This window comes from Octopus sinensis, linkage group LG25 (assembly GCF_006345805.1).
Source record: "Octopus sinensis linkage group LG25, ASM634580v1, whole genome shotgun sequence".
Classification (NCBI taxonomy): Eukaryota; Metazoa; Mollusca; class Cephalopoda; order Octopoda; family Octopodidae; genus Octopus; species Octopus sinensis.
In genome coordinates this window covers 4,651,298-4,668,105 of record NC_043021.1, presented here as the reverse complement: position 1 = coordinate 4,668,105, position 16,808 = coordinate 4,651,298, and the positions used below count along the sequence as shown (strand labels likewise).

Here is a 16,808-nt window from a genome sequence, read left to right as displayed (position 1 = left end):
TTGAAATGTTGCTTTTTAATTGTGAGTTACTTTTTATTTCTTTTGAAGTTGTTAGTGGCATACTTCTCCTCTCTGGGGCAGTGCGCTCCCTTCTTAGTAAAGGTCTGCGCTTCATCTCCCTCTTTTCGAGGTCGATAAATTAAGTACCACGAGTTTCTCGCTCGCACTAAACAGCATAAACTCCACTCACTCCTTCATTCCGTCACACCCGATGCCACTACCCCCACCCCTCCCCGATATGCTTCCCCCTCATCCTCACCCCAAACCTTCCGTTACTCTAACCGCACACACACTTACCCCTCCTCTCTCTCCTCCCACATCTAATTCATCCACCCTTCCCCACTTCAGTCTATTGTTACCATTCCTCTAGATCTTCTCCTCTCCGAGGCAGTGCGCTCCCTTCTTAGTAAGGGTCTGCGCTTCATCTCCCTCACTCCATCCAGTAACAAATTTCAGACCCGTGCTGATATTCATAGTTTTGTGCGCCGTGTCAGGCTGTATGCACTATTCCACAACACTCCACCCGCATCTAACGAAGAGCACTGCTTCACCGACCTGGGCCGCCGACCATCCCACTGGACGCCTGCTCCTGGTCAGTTCCAAGCAGTCAATCATTTTGCAGGCATTTGCCAACGTGTTGTGAACCGGTTTAACTTTCACAGGCGTCCTCGGCACCTGAACATCTGAACCTGTTCGTTGGCTACGTTGAAGCCCAAATATTCACACACACTCACACTCCTGGTTGGAGGCCCAACCTTCTGAGTTCTTTTACAGAGCTTAGAAAAACTGAAGGACCTCTGCAATAAATGAGTGAATCTGGGAGGGGAATATGTTGAATATAATCATAATTAACTGATCTTCCTGTATTGTCTTTTACCCACAGACAGGAGCGTTTTAGCACCCGTTCATACATCGACAATCAGAGAGCAATGTGATTGAAACATTCTAAATAAGGAAATTGTAAAAGGCAAAAAAAGAGTTCATCTCAAAAAATGTGATTTAATAATCTTTCCTACTACTGATTACATTGAAATAGGGAGCAGTGGAAATTGTTTTTATGCTCAGCCAGACAAACTAGAGGAAACAGAATCCCGTGCCATTGCTCAAGAGATACATTAACCCTTTAGCATTCAGATTAATCTGCCAAATGTAAAGCCTGTTTAATTAGATTGTTTTAAATTAATTGCACAGCATCTTGTAACTCTGAGATTTGGATGATGTCCCTGTTTATTTTTAGAATGACTTTGTAGGGTAGGTGTGAGAGGTCGGAGCTCGCTGGTTTGAGCATAAAGCAGGAAGAAAATTTTGGCCTGGTATGGCCGGTTTAAACACTAAAGGGTTAAATACAGTAGAATAGTGGTAGTGGCAAGGGCTAGAGCTGATGACCATTCAGTAGTCCATCACCTTCACTGTGGTAAGGTCAGAATCAATGGCTTTGTGGTTCATAGTCCAGTATCTTAACCTAACAACCACTATTCCTAAGGATTACAAAAATTAACAACAAATAAAACAAGCACAGGCAAAAAACAAATTAATAATTTTATTTACAGAAGAAGACAGAGGGAAAGACAAAGAAAGAGAGAATGGGTGAAAATGAGAGGGAGAAAGGGAAGGAGAAAGAAAGGGGTAATGTCTCATACAACCAACTGTATCATTGTATCACCACTGAAGTCTTCCACCTTTGCATACAGTTGTGTGGGAGGCTGAAGGCAAGCATGCCTGGCTTGTTCTGGTTTTATCGAGATATTAACTACAATTGATTTATTACACACAAAGAAGACCTGTGAAGATAAATTTAGTGGAACAAGAAAAATGAAGGTTTGTGGCATTGATGCATTTTCCAAGAGATGTTAGCAAAAGGAAAGTAAAATGTCTTCTTATGGAAATCACCAACTGAGTCTTGGAACTGGTTGGCATTTAACTTCTCTCTACAATTCACAGAGCTCGTCAGGACACCATAAGCATTTCTGTTAATGCAAAATTAAATTCATCATGATATATTTCTGGTTTCTTTCTCTATAACTGTTTATAATTATCATTTCTCATCCAGCAATGATATGATTAAAAATATAAACACAAACCAGAGTGAGTCGATGAGAGAGATGTTCTGATTTCAATGTTTTTCACCAAGTGCTGAAGTCACCAAAACCAGTAGATAATTTTGTTTTCTTTTTCGTTGTATTTGAGACGTCTGATGTGTCACTTTCTTTAGAACGTTTCCTGAAATATAAAGCAGGAACATAATGAAATCACAGAGATGTACTTGCATAGCAAGTGACTTGATCTGAGATCGTGTGCTGAAACGAAAACAATTGCAGCGTGAAAGGTGTTTGTAAACCATTTAAGAAACACACAAAAGCCGTTCGATTCACTTCAACATTTAAGTTTAATTTGTCAAAATATTTTCGTCGTTTGAAGACCGTGACCTGTTCACTGACAAAAATCTTAAAGTGACGAAAATATTTTGACAAATTAAACTTAAATGTTGAAGTGAATCGAACGGCTTTTGTGTTTCTTAAATGGCTTACAAACACCTTCCACGATGCAATAATGAAATCAATTTTTCTTCAAAGATTTCAGCAGAGGAAATATAGTCTTCACAATATTGTTATACTTAGAAAAGTTTTGACAAGAATTGACCCAGGTCATGACTAAATAGCACCTCCTGGAAAAGATATTTAACGCTTTGTTTCTTCTATAATTATTTGAAACAAGCTGAGAGGAATAAGTAAAATGAAATAGTCCAATGGTTCTCTACAGTTTCCCAATTCACTTACAAGAAATTTGTTGGCCTGAGGCTATAGTAAAATACACTTGCTCAAGGTGTTACACAGTGGGACTGAACCCAAAACAATATGGTTGCAAAGCAAACTTCTTAACCACATAGCCATCTCTCTCTCTCTCTCTCTCTCTCTCTCTGTATATATATATATATACACACACACACACAAATATGTAACTCCCAATAAATGTGTTGAGTGCCCTTCTTTTGTTTGTCTGTTCACTCATATGTGTGTGTGTGAGTTGTCCCTTTGTATTGAGATCTTGTAATAGTTGTAAATGAGTGCCATCATAATAGAGTTTGCCAGCCTCGCCCCGACTGGCCTCGTGCCGGTGGCACGTAAAAAGCACCATCCGATCGTGGCCGTTGCCAGCCTCGCCTGGCCCCCGTGCCGGTGGCACATAAAAAGCACCATCTGATCGTGGCCGTTTGCCAGCCTCGTCTGGCACGTAAAAAGCACCCACTACACTCACGGAGTGGTTGGCATTAGGAAGGGCATCCAGCCGTAGAAACATTGCCAAATCAGACTGGGCCTGGTGCAGCCTTCTGGCTTCACAGATCCCCAGTTGAACCGTCCAACCCATGCTAGCACGGAAAACGGACGTTAAACGACGATGATGATGATGGAACTAGGTGAGGGTTGGTGACAGAAAGGGCATATGACTGTAGAAAATCTCCCACCAAATTCTGTCAGACTGCAAATCTGGCAACATGGACATTAAAAAACAATAAAATGCTTATGATGTGAAAGTGTCTACTTACAGAATGGATGGGTTGATATATTTGCCAACTCCTTGTTTAAAAGCTACAAGGTTGTTCTCTTCACTACTTTTCTTCTCAACTTTCCAGCTTTTCAGTTTGGCTTTCTCCTCTTCATCTTTCCGGATCTCATCTTCTCGTTCTTTCTTCAACTGAAACCATTCAGAAGGAACAACAACTTAGTACTGATATTTTCCATCAGAGCTAGAAGTCAACATGACATAATCTACAGCAGGCAATGGGTTAACTTTTTGCAGGTCTTTCTCAAAACAGTGTTTTTACAAATGCCTTGTTTGCATGTTTTGTGATAAAAAAAAAAAAACAGGTTATTTTGATAACCTTGATCACCTTGACCAACCAGTCCACCAGGCATCCATTTGACACCGCTGGTCACAGCACGCTGTCCACTCCTCTCTGGATGAACCCATGCAGTTCTCGAGTGGTACCCACGCGAGCGGAAAAGACCACCTGGAAGACGGTGGAGTTACGATTTCAGGAGGACAATTGGGATCACGTGGATGAGAAAGGCGTGATTTTGATAACACATCAGCTAATTTGTGCAGAGGTTTATTTATTATATTTTCTTGCACTATTCCAGTCACTATGTGCCTTTTCATGACTGTAACAGGAGAGATGATGATGCTATACACACACACACACACACATATACATGGAAGAAAGCTTACCAGTTCTTCAGCTTCTTTAAATGGATCAACAAACACTGTGGTGTCTTCAACTATGATATCTTCCTATCAAAGATAATATATACACATATATATACAATATAGATAATAAGCTGCAAGTGTTGTCACAAACAACATATAAGTACATAATAATACATGTAAAAAAGTTAAAATATTTACTATGTGATACAGTAGTAGTTAACCTACAGTTCGTGTCTGTATCAAAGACTATTCCTACAACAATCATCAGATGAATTTCATGGAATTGAACTTGGTCCTGTAAATACCATAGTTAAAGAAGTATAAGATATTATTTGTATATGTATTAATAAATTGCCCTGCATCTAATGTCATCATCATCATCATCGTTTAGCGTCCGTTTTCCATGCTAGCATGGGTTGGACGGTTCAACTGGGGTCTGTGAAGCCAGAAGGCTTCATCAGGCCTAGTCAGATCTGGCAGTGTTTCTACAGCTGGATGCCCTTCCTAACGCCAACCACTCCATGAGTGTAGTGGGTGCTTTTTACGTGCCAGACAGAGCTGGCAAACGGCCACGAACGGATGGTGCTTTTTATGTGCCACCGGCACGGGGGCCAGGCAAGGGTGGTTGAGTGATGTAGGCTAGGGAACCAGATAAGCATAATTTTGCTAGGAACAATAATTGTTGTTGATAATAAAATATTGAAAACAAGTCAAAATATGTTTCAAGACAATACATCAGCAGTTTATGTGGGGAAGTCACATCATATCACTGTGCCCCCTTCACCAACATACATAAACCCACACTTGTCTTATATAATATTGAATGAGTGTGTTATCTTTAAGAAACATTTACTCTTACTCTTTTACTTGTTTCAGTCATTTGACTGCGGCCATGCTGGAGCAACGCCTTTAATCGAGCAACTCTACCCCGGGACTTATTCTTTGTAAGCCCAGTACTTATTCTATCGGTCTCTTTTGCCAAACCGCTAAGTGACGGGGACATAAACACACCAGCATCAGTTGTCAAGCAATGCTAGGGGGACAAACGCAGACACACAAACACACACACACACGCATATATATATATATATACATACATATATACGACGGGCTTCTTTCAGTTTCTGTCTACCAAATCCACTCACAAGGCATTGGTCGGCCCGAGGCTATAGTAGAAGACACTTGCCCAAGGTGCCACGCAGTGGGACTGAACCCGGAACCATGTGGTTGGTAAACAAGCTACTTACCACACAGTCACTCCTTATTATCTAAATGGAAAATGCTTCTAGGAAGATGAAGAGAATGTTAAATTTTAATCCACCTGTCAGCTATTTGCATTGAGTGCATGACAACAAAACCATAGCAATGGTGTGCAACCCTGGTGGCTAATCATGGTTGCATCAAACACCAAAGCCAGAAATATGGAACAATTCTGATCATTAGTCAGCATAAGAACCCCTATCTTGCTCAGAACATTGACCTCCTGGAATCTGTTCAGAGACGTGCAACCAAACGCATACCCTCCATCAGACACCTACCATACTCTGAGCGCCTTGTTTCCCTGGGCATGGATTCACTGAAGCTCCGGCGTCTGACTTGGTAAACACCCACAAGGTTATCAACCACCTCACCAACAACAACACTGAACACCTTTTTGATCTCCATGTGTCCAACACACATGGACATGCCTACAAAGTCAGAAAACAGCACAGCTCCCATGACTTTCGGAAACATTTTTTCACGCTCAGAGTTGCTGAAGCATGGAACAAACTGCCTGCGTCAGTTGTTGACTGCCATGACACTGCATCCTTTAAGGCCCTCATGCTTTCCGAAATCCGCCGAAACTACACCTGATTATATATACACTTTAGATGAGTTGTAGTGCACCTGAGCACCGTACACAATTATTATTATTATTATAATCTGAAGACAGATAAAGAAATCCTAGTTACCAAAGGTTTGTCATTATCATCAGTCTCAATCTTCTCCATTTTATTCAAAGTTTCCAATCCACCAACGACCCTGCGAGAAAAAGAACAGCTTCTGTAATGTTAGATTAACAAAATGGTACAATTGTGTGTGTGTGTGTGTGTGTAGTATATGCATATGAAGCAGCAAGGTTCAAGATACATCATTAACAATTTCCCTTACTCAAACATAAAAAGTGTTCACTGAGAGAAAAAAGAAAAAATCCTGCAGCAAATGCATTTAATTTTCCATGTTAAAAATAAATGTACACATCATTGAATGTGTGTGTTTCTGTGTCTGTGTTTGTCCCCCCAACATCGCTTGACAACCGATGCTGGTGGGTTTACGTCCCCGTAACTTAGCGGTTCGGCAAAAGAGACCGATAGAATAAGTACTAGGCTTACAAAGATTAAGTCCTCGACTAAAGGCGGTGCTCCAGCATGGCCGTAGTCAAATGACTGAAACAACTAAAAGAGTAAACAGTAAGAGAGTATTCCCATGAACATTTTCAACCTACTACAAAATGAGTGAAGAACCTGCCATTATTATCAAAACTTCATCCTGATGATGATACTGAGAACATCTTGAAATGGGTTTAGGAATGCTACTGTTGCAAACTAAACATGAAGAGCTGATAAGGAAATAAGAAAAAAATCTTAAAAATGATTCAACTCAAGCACAGTTGTATCTTTAACTGGCAGTATCGCCCGGCGTTGCTCGGGTTTGTAAGGGTAATAACTATATAAGCATTTTTAGAGAGTTATAGCCAAAAAATAGCAAAAAAATGCATTAAAAATGGGAAAAAAATTATGGTAAATTCTTTTTTAAATCGTTGACTCATCGTAGACATTTTTAGAGAGTTACTTCCCTTATGTAATAGCGAAAAATATGCATTAAAATGGAAAAAAATGATGGTAAATTTTTTTTTTAAATCGTAGACTCATCGTAGACGCGCGTTAATACCCAGAAGGGCTCGATATGAATCACGACTATAAGATACCCAGTTTTGGTTAAACTGCACCGCAAAATGTGGGAGTAGTTAGGAATCTAAATCGTAGGAGACAGACAGCGCACAACTTCACTTTTATATATAAAGATATAAGAAAGAAAGAAAAGTAGTTAAGTTAATCCCCCTTTCCTCTCCCACCCCTCATTGCTTCCTAAATGATGGCTAAGCAAGTTTTTGTCCCCTGCTTTTCCCTGGCAACTCATAGCGCCCTCCCCTATACGTATATGTACAATGTATTTGTGCTCAAGTGAATATATGTCTTGTGTTTGTGTGTGAGGTATGCATGCACAACTACATGTACATGTGTATGCAAGAAATGCATAAATGAATGTGTGCTGGTACGTGTGCTGGCTATAGCAGAAGATACTTGTCTAAGGTGCCATGCAGTGGAACTGAACCCAAAACTATGTGGTTGGGAAGCAAACTTCTCAACTACACTGCAATACCTGTTCTGAAAACTAGTGCATCCACAGGAAATGTACATGACTACAGACAGCACATACAAGAAACCTATGTGACTACAAGGTATATGGAAAATAAACTATGATCTCAAGGAAATAACTTTAATCTTAATATGCACAAGAAACTAGTGAGATTACAATATAAAGAGGAAACCAGCATGATCAAAATATGCACAAGGAACTATCATCATCATCATCACCATCATTTAACATCCATTGTCCATGCTGGCATGGGTTGGACAGTTTGACTGAGCTGGCATGCGGGAAGGCTGCACCAGACTCCAGCTTGATTTGGCATGGTTTTCCACAGCTGAATGCCCTTCCTAGCAACAACCACTCCAAGAGTATAATGAGTGCTTTTACATGCCATTTGTGTGACACTGGTATCTGTCACAACTGCAATTTTGCTTGACTTGAGGGGTCTTTTTCTCAAGCATGACTTAACACCAAATGTCTTGGTCATTGTCTCCACAAGCCCAACACTCGAAAGGAACTCACCTACTTTGCCTCCATGGGGCCCAACACTCGAAAGGAACTCCGCTACTTTGCCTCCACGAGGCCCAACACTCAAAATGTGTTCTTTACATGCCACCAGCACAGGTGCCAGTTACCACGACTATGATTTCCCTTGACTTGACAGGTCTTCTCAGAACTATAATTATTATATTCAATTTCCTTTTTAACCCTTTAGCATTCAGATTATTCTATTAAATGTAAAAACCTATTTCTTCACATTGTTTTCAATTAATCATGTATTACTTTGATGTTTTGAGATTTTGATGATGTGATTGTTTATTTTCAGAACATTGTAGGGTAGGTGTGAGAGGTCAGATCTTGCTGACTTAAACAAAGAACAGGTAGAATATTTTGGTCAGATATGGCCAGTTTAAATGCTTAAGGGTTAAATATTTCTTAAGCCATGCATTGTTATAGTTGGCCAGGATTGATGAGATATTGGAACAATCGAATAATTGGTTTCTGTACCAATGGTGTTCCATAAAGTATTGTCTATATTTTATTTTTACAAAAAAATTCTCAGTAGCCTAGGTTGTTGCAGTGTAATTAAACAAAAATTAAGAAATCAGTGTGCCTATCTTACTTGCCAAATACTGAATGTTTGTTGTCAAGGTGGCCACATGAACGGAACGTTATGAAGCTGCAAAAGAAAAAAAATATATATATATATATATATATATATCATCATCATCATTAAACAATAAAAGTGAGTGGTACATTGAGATGTTCAAAATGCTTAGAGAAGCCATTAAGTGGGAGAGACCAAACAAGAATATGAAAATGAACCACATTCACCACGGCAATATGACATCTTAAACAATGAATTAGGCAACTGGTAAATGAACAAGTCAGAGGTCCACCATCGACTATAAAACCCGGACTTTGTGTCCTCTGACTTCCAGCTGTTTGATTGAATGAAGGAGTCTTTGGGGATAATGATTTGATTACAGAGACAAAGTGAAAGTGGTTGAGAAAGAGTATAATTTAAGTGGGAGTAATTGTAATAGGGTATGGTAGTGTGTGTGTGTGTGTATGTATGTGTGTGTGTGTGTGTATATATATATATATATATATATAAGGCGAGCTGGCAGAAACGTTAGCACGCCGGGCGAAATGTGTAGCCGTATTGCGTCTGCCGTTACGTTCTAAGTTCAAATTCCGCCGAGGTCGACTTTGCCTTTCATCCTTTCGGGGTCGATAAATTAAGTACCAGTTACGCACTGGGGTCGATGTAATCGTCTTAATCCGTTTGTCTGTCCTTGTTTGTCCCCTCTATGTTCAGCCCCTTGTGGGTAATAAAGAAATATATATATATATATATATATATGTATATATATATATCAATCATCATCGTTTAACATCCACTTTCCATTTTGGCATGGGTTAGATGGAACTGGTTAACACAGAGCTGTCCAGACTCCAACTGTCTGCTGTGACCCTTTCTAACGCCAACCACTCAACAGAATGTGCTGGGTGCTTTTTATGTGCTACTGGCACAGGTGCATTTATGCAACACCAGCACAGGTGTATTTTATGTGGCACCAACACCTGAAAGGACAAGCCTGTATGCGTGGAAGACAGTGATTTTACCTAGCTTGATGTGTCTTATCAAGTATAGCAAATCACAACATCTCCCAGTCCTTTGTCATTTCCTCAGTGGGGCCTAGAAAGAAGTAAATTTAAGTGCAATTGGTGGTATGTATACATATGTGTGTGTGTGTGTGATGATTATAAGATTGCGGTTTCAATTCCCAAACAAAGCAGTGTGTTGCGTTCATTACACAAAGCACTTCATTTTACATTGTTCCAGTCTACTCAGTTGTGAATGAGTAACCCTGTGACAGGCTGGCATCCCGTTCAGGGAAAAATGTGATTTTGATCACTTATAGATATGGAAACTGGATAACCAGAACTATGAGTCCAATGACTCAAAGACAGGAGACTTATTTTACCTTAGATATGTGTGTGAGTGTGTTTGTGTTTAAATGCATTCTTTTTTGTATCAACTTACAATTGGGACTTATTTGTATCTGGACCAGAATTTGCCATACTCAGTACCCCACGGCCTGAGTGTGTTAGGTTAGGCTTGAACTCATCTTTGAAAGGTTTTTCCCAAATAGAATTTCCACCTGAGAAGAAAGCAAAAAAGAACGAAATGACAGGAAATAAAATATAGAAAAACGAAACTGATGACAAAAGCCAGTAAAAAATAGAAGAATGAAGAACAGAAAAGAAAAAGAGATTGGTTTGATACTAAAGCATTCTTGTTACCATTCTGTTGAAATACACTGCCATTCTTTACTCTTTCTCTTTTACTTGTTTCAATCATTTGACTGCGGCCATGCTGGAGCACCGCCTTTAATCGAGCAACTCGACCCCGGGACTTATTCTTTGTAAGCCCAGTACTTATTCTATCGGTCTCTTTTGCCGAACCGCTAAGTGACAGGGACATAAACACACCAGCATCGGTTGTCAAGCAATGCTAGGGGGACAAACACAGACATACACGCACACACACATATATATATACATATATACGACGGCCTTCTTTCAGTTTCCATCTACCAAATCCACTCACAAGGCTCTGGTCGGCCCGAGGCTATAGTGGAAGACACTTGCCCAAGGTGCCACACAGTGGAATTGAACCCGGAACCATGTGGTTGGTAAACAAGCTACTTACCACACAGCCACTCCTGTGCCTTTTGTTTCAATTAATTTTGAAAATAACGAAGAATTAATTAAAATGACATTGTCATTATTATTCTGTTGTTTGAAACATTAAATTAACATGAAATTTTGATGAGAGATTTTACTTTAGATCACTTTAAAAATGGGATGTTTGTACAAAAGAACCATGGGCTGTCACAGTATCAAAGGGGTTATTTGATTAATTCATATGACGTTTGATTTTGGTCAAAAAATCATAATCAAAATCAAAATCAATCAACATCAATGGAAATTGTAGTTGTGATACCAGCGCCAGTGGCACGTAAAAAGCACCCACTACACTCATGGAGTGGTTGGCGTTAGGAAGGGCATCCAGCTGTAGAAACATTGCCAGATAAGACTGGAGCCTGGTGCAGGCCCCTGGCTTCCCAGACCCCAGTTGAACCGTCTAAACCATGCTAGCATGGAAAGCGGACACTAAACGATGATGATGTTTGGTGTATTACACAATTGCCCTCACTGGTAAAAGCTGAAGAGCTTGTGGCCAATGCATTATTTAAATCTAAGACCAGTAAACCCTAGTAGACAGGCAATAACTATCCATTATATACAGGTGCAGGGATGGCTGTGTGGTTAAGAAGTTTGCTTCCCAATCACAGGATTTGGGGTTCAGTCCCATTGAGTAACACCTTGCACACATGTAAGTATAGAAGGGAAGGGAATACATGCAAGATAACACACTACAAAAACAAACAAACCTTTCCCAGTTCCATCTGGATCTCCTCCTTGGATCTGCAAAATACAACAAATAATTGATGCAATTGGTATTTGTCTGTCAGATATATATATATCAACTATGCAGCATTGAACTTTTCAATTACTACAATAAATTCTTACTTTACAATTAATCTATAATTAAATATTTTTTATCGCATAAGTAGTAGTACTAAGTATAGCATAATCTTTGTTATGGCATAGGTTTATTCTTCAAAAGAATATTTTAAACATAGATAAATGACATCGCAAGCAACTTTCTCTTTTAAAAGACCACAGATTTGCCTCCAAAGAGTTTGCAGGACTGGGAAGGTTTATGTGGAAAACCAGCAGTTGTACTTGTAGAGGGATTCTTCTTTCCACACCCCTAATGTTGTCCAAGAGAAGGGCAAGGGTTGAAACAGCTTGGCATTAGTGTTGCCTTAGGAGTCTCCAGAATGAAACGATACATATATTTATATATATATATATTTACTCTTTTACTTGTTTCAGTCATTTGACTGCGGCCATGCTGGAGCACCGCCTTTAGTCGAGCAAATCGACCCCGGGACTTATTCTTTGTAAGCCCAGTACTTATTCTATCGGTTCTCTTTTGCCGAACCGCTAAGTGACGGGGACGTAAACACACCAGCATCGGTTGTCAAGCAATGCTAGGGGGACAAACACAGACACACATACATATATATATATACATATATACGACAGGCTTCTTTCAGTTTCCGTCTACCAAATCCACTCACAAGGCATTGGTCGACCCGGGGCTATAGTTGAAGACACTTGCCCAAGATGCCACGCAGTGGGACTGAACCCGGAACCATGTGGTTGGTTAGCAAGCTATATCAAAAGCATGTGTTATAACACTATTCCACATATACACAAACAGCCATACCAACAATCCAATGTACCTCCATCATCAGCTGCCAGAACTAGAGAAGAAGTTTAGGGTGTGGAAGCAAGGTCTAGAATCGAAGGGCCTTAGGGTTAATCTAGCAAAAACCAAAGTCTTAGTAAGTGGGAAGGCTGACAAATCACAAACCCCTTCAGGTAAACAGCTCTGTTCGATCTGTAGAAAAAGCGTGAGTAGAAACTCCATATGATGTACCCGGTGTAGGCTATGGACACATAAAAGGTGCAGCAATATCAAAGGAAGGTTAACCCTAACCCTAAAGTTTCGTGCAGCACAAAGCTTTGTCAGAGAACAGGTCGCGGTCTCAAAGCGACGAAAATATTTTGACAAATTGAATTTAAATGTTGAAGTGAATCTAACAGTCTTTTGTGTTTCTTAAATGGCTTATAAACACCTTCCACGCTGCAATTGTTTTCGTTCCAGCACACGGTCTCAGATCAAGTCACTCGCTATGCAAGTACATCTCCGTAATACCCATGCTAGCATGGAAAGCGGATGATGATGATGATGATATATACATCATCATTTAGCGTCCGCTTTCCATGCTAGCATGGGTTGGACAGTTCAACTGGGGTCTGGGAAGCCAGAAGGCTGCACCAGACCCAGTCTGATCTGGTAATGTTTCTACGGCTGGATGCCCTTCCTAACGCCAACCACTCCGTAAGTGTAGTGGGTGCTTTTTACATGTCACTGGCACAGGTGCCAGACGAGGCTGGCAAACGGACACAGTCGGATGGTGCTTTTTATGTGCCACTGGCACGGGGGCCAGGCAAGGCTGGCAACAGCCATGATCGGATGGTGCTTTTTACGTGCCACACAATAATTAATTTAAGTCAACATGACTATATTTTGTTTCCTGGTATCGAGATTATCAAATTCAAAAACAAATTATAACCAGATTTTATCCTGATGTAGTAAGAATTATTATAGAGAAAATTGGTGAGGGTGCAGTGCTCATCCAGCCTATCTAGAATATACACCAATACCAGTGAGAAAATTTATTCTCTAAACAAAGTCGTGATATTTGTTCTGCAGTGAAATACTGACACTCCCTTGTTACAATTTCCATAGGATTTAGAGTAAACTAGTTACTGATTGCTGTTGGAAACCACTATTGTTGACCGACTGTGATAAAAACTAAATAAAAAAACAGAGATCTTACCATAAAATTGCGAATTGACCGATGGAAAATGGTATTCTTATAGTAACCATTGGAGCAGAGCTTTATGAAGTTGTCACAGGTCTTTGGTACCTGAAAATGGTAAATAATTTAATATTGAAAAAATGCATTGATGAGGGAGCCTCTAATTGGTTGCTAAAAATAGCTGTCAAATCTCTCTTAAATCACATGTTAGTATTTTTAGAAGCAACAGGAAGGACATATTAGATACTGTAGTCTATATACATTATGTCTGAGAGACAGAATAATCATGCATACATACATACTTATGCAATGGGCTTCTTTCAGTTTCCTTCAATCAAATCTACTCACAAGGATTTGGTCAGCCCATGGCTACTTCTTGTCTTGTCTTGAGACAGCATTCACCCGGGATGGGTTGAGCTGGTTTCATTCATCCTCAATGCTGCATCTCTCACAAACACCGACCAGACCTGGCGATTTGAGGCTAACGACCACGTGATCTCTAACCACTCCCTATTCCAACGGCAAACGCAGTAGATATGGGGGCCTAGGTTGGGTTCCATGGCTACAGTAGAAGACATTTGCTCAAGGTGCCATGTAGTGGGATTGAACACCAAACCATGTGGTTGGAAAGCAAACTTCTTACTACACAACCATGTGTGTGTGTAAACAATGGTTTTTAACCCTTTCGTTACTGAATTTATTTTGAGATGCTCAGTGTTTCTTCCAATTATTCTAAATATAACAAAGAATTAAGTAAAATAACATCGTTATCATTAAGCCAGAGTTAGGGACATAAATTGTAACTAAGGTTTGGTGGAAGGTTTTAATTCAGAACTTTTGAAAATCAGACAATTGTACTAAAGAGCCAGAGCCGGTTTCAGCCGGGTTAGTAACGAAAGGGTTAAATATTAGCTAGAAAACACTGGAGAGGGGAAAATGATATTTCATTGTGTGAATTTGCTAATAATATTTGTTCTAGACACTCTCTCGTTTCTTGTACCCTCAGAGATGCACTGATAAGTGACTGGAAAGCAGTAACCTATGATGCTGCTGTCTACAAGTAGGAATGAGAAATTAAGAAAAACATTAATAGAGCCTCACCATTTCACAATGTACTTCCAAATTGAGGATTCCTTTGTTGGTTGTGAGACGTATGTAGCCCTTTTTCTTCACACGTTCATATATAAGGACCTCTTCATCGATGATGGCTACAAACATTGAGAAGAAAAATAAAACAAAGTTTTTTTAAAAATAACAACATTTGTACCTCATTCTCGGAGTTGTTAACATTCAGAAATAATAATAACAACAATAATAATAACAATAATGATAATAATAATAATAACAATGGTTTCACATTTGACACAAGATCTAGAATTTTAGGAGGAGGGAATCTAGTCATTAACCCCAATGCTCTACTGGTATTAATTTTATTGACTCTGAGAGGATGAAAAGTAAATCCAATTTTGGAGAAATTTGAACTCAAAAGTAAAGAATCAGAAGGATTATCACTAGGCACTTTGTTTGATGCACTGATGGGTTGGCTAGCTTGCAGCCTTTATAATAATAATAATAATAATAATAATATTTCCAGCCTCGCCTGGCACCTGTGCAGGTGGCACGTAAAAAGCACCCACTACACTCACGGAATGGTTGGCGTTAGGAAGGGCATCCAGCAGTAGAAACACTGCCAGATCAGACCGGAGCCTGGTGCAGCCTCCTGACTTCCCAGATCCTCGGTCGAACCGTCCAACCCATGCTAGCACAGAAAACGGACGTTAAATGATGATGATGATTCATGATGGAATCGACTTGACTCATGTTGTTGCACAATGATAAAAGGATTACATCTCTTGTGGCTGTTTTTCAAGGTGCAACATTCAGAAACTCCAATGGTAGTTCTCTAGGAGTTAGCGGTAGTAGTTACTGTTTCTTTTATATAGTTTTATTCTGTCTAAAGGCAACAATAGGAAACATGGAAACATGGGAAAAGAGAGCTGTTAAGACAATGATGATGATGATGATGATGACAACAACATACCTGGTGTGTGTTGGGTGTTTGGATCCAATGTAGTTGAAGTAAATGCAGCAGCTACAGCTCCCGTTGAGTAGTGAGCCTGAAAAAAGGGGATTTAAATGAATGAGGAAGTAGTAGACCTAAAACAAGACAGAGTACAAGTAGGGAAGGAACTCTAAATGATTTTCCTGCTAACTCTTAGTAGTTTTCCTCACTAGTAGAAATAGCAATGAAATCACATGACAGGAATTACCTTTGATCGTAAGTCAGTCAAACCAGGGCACACCTGGGGCTGAATAACAACAACATCACTACACTGTGCCCATATTGGAATTGGAAGAACTCCGTCGGTTACGACGACGAGGGTTCCGGTTGATCCGAATCAACGGAACAGCCTGCTCGTAAAATTAACGTGTAAGTGGCTGAGCACTCCACAGACACGTGCACCCTTAACGTAGTTCTCGGGGATATTCAGCGTGACACAGAGAGTGACAAGGCTGGCCCTTTGAAATACAGGTACAACAGAAACAGGAAGTAAGAGTGAGAGAAAGTTGTGGTGAAAGAGTACAGCAGGGATCACCTCCATCCCCTGCCGGAGCATCGTGGAGCTTTAGGTGTTTTCGCTCAATAAACACTCACAATGCCCGGTCTGGGAATCGAAACCGCGATCCTATGACCGCGAGTCCGCTGCCCTAACCACTGGGCCATTGCGCCTCCACATGTGCCCATATAATTGACAATACTCAACCATAGAGTCCAACTCTGTACTAGTAAATGATGAAGTGTGTATGTCCTTGTTTTATCTACTAAAAATAGGAGTCGACCTCCTTGCCTTACAAACAGAAAGACAAGGAAGTTTGACTCCTATTTCTAGTAGCCGGAAATCTATGATCACTGGATCAGAAATGACCTGGGATTAAACAACAGATCAACAAAGTACCCACATTCTAATCCAGCATTCTTTGCCACACTATCATTATATTCACATCTAACAGGCCATGCTGCCATCATGGGTAGTGTGATTGGGGTCCCACATCTTATCTACAAGGATCAACATCCCGAGATCTTCCCTCTTCTTAGAACCTTCCTTTCCACTGTTTACCAAACAACACTTTCCCACCCACCCACCACCACCATCC

General features: G+C 40.1%; 1 protein-coding gene across 3 annotated transcripts in view; it reads right to left on the bottom strand.

The window, feature by feature from the left end:
* Positions 1–1,514: 1,514 nt before the first annotated feature.
* LOC115224406 (RING-type E3 ubiquitin-protein ligase PPIL2) overlaps positions 1,515–16,808 on the bottom strand; it is a 31,722-nt gene continuing 16,428 nt past the window's right edge. Inside the window, exons 11-21 of one of the 3 annotated variants that reach the window (XM_036513386.1) lie at positions 15,694–15,769; positions 14,754–14,860; positions 13,671–13,760; positions 11,586–11,619; positions 10,172–10,289; positions 8,744–8,800; positions 6,159–6,228; positions 4,228–4,290; positions 3,545–3,693; positions 2,082–2,220; positions 1,515–1,967 (exon numbers count right to left, since the gene is read on the bottom strand). In XM_036513386.1, the coding sequence (XP_036369279.1) occupies positions 2,124–2,220; positions 3,545–3,693; positions 4,228–4,290; positions 6,159–6,228; positions 8,744–8,800; positions 10,172–10,289; positions 11,586–11,619; positions 13,671–13,760; positions 14,754–14,860; positions 15,694–15,769 (861 nt within the window). In that variant the 3' untranslated portion in view covers positions 1,515–1,967; positions 2,082–2,123. Of the gene's footprint in view, positions 2,221–3,544; positions 3,694–4,227; positions 4,291–5,634; positions 5,659–6,128; positions 6,229–8,743; positions 8,801–10,171; positions 10,290–11,585; positions 11,620–13,670; positions 13,761–14,753; positions 14,861–15,693; positions 15,770–16,808 lie in introns of those variants that run through there. The other 2 variants (XM_029795305.2, XM_036513387.1) reach the window with 2 other exon arrangements.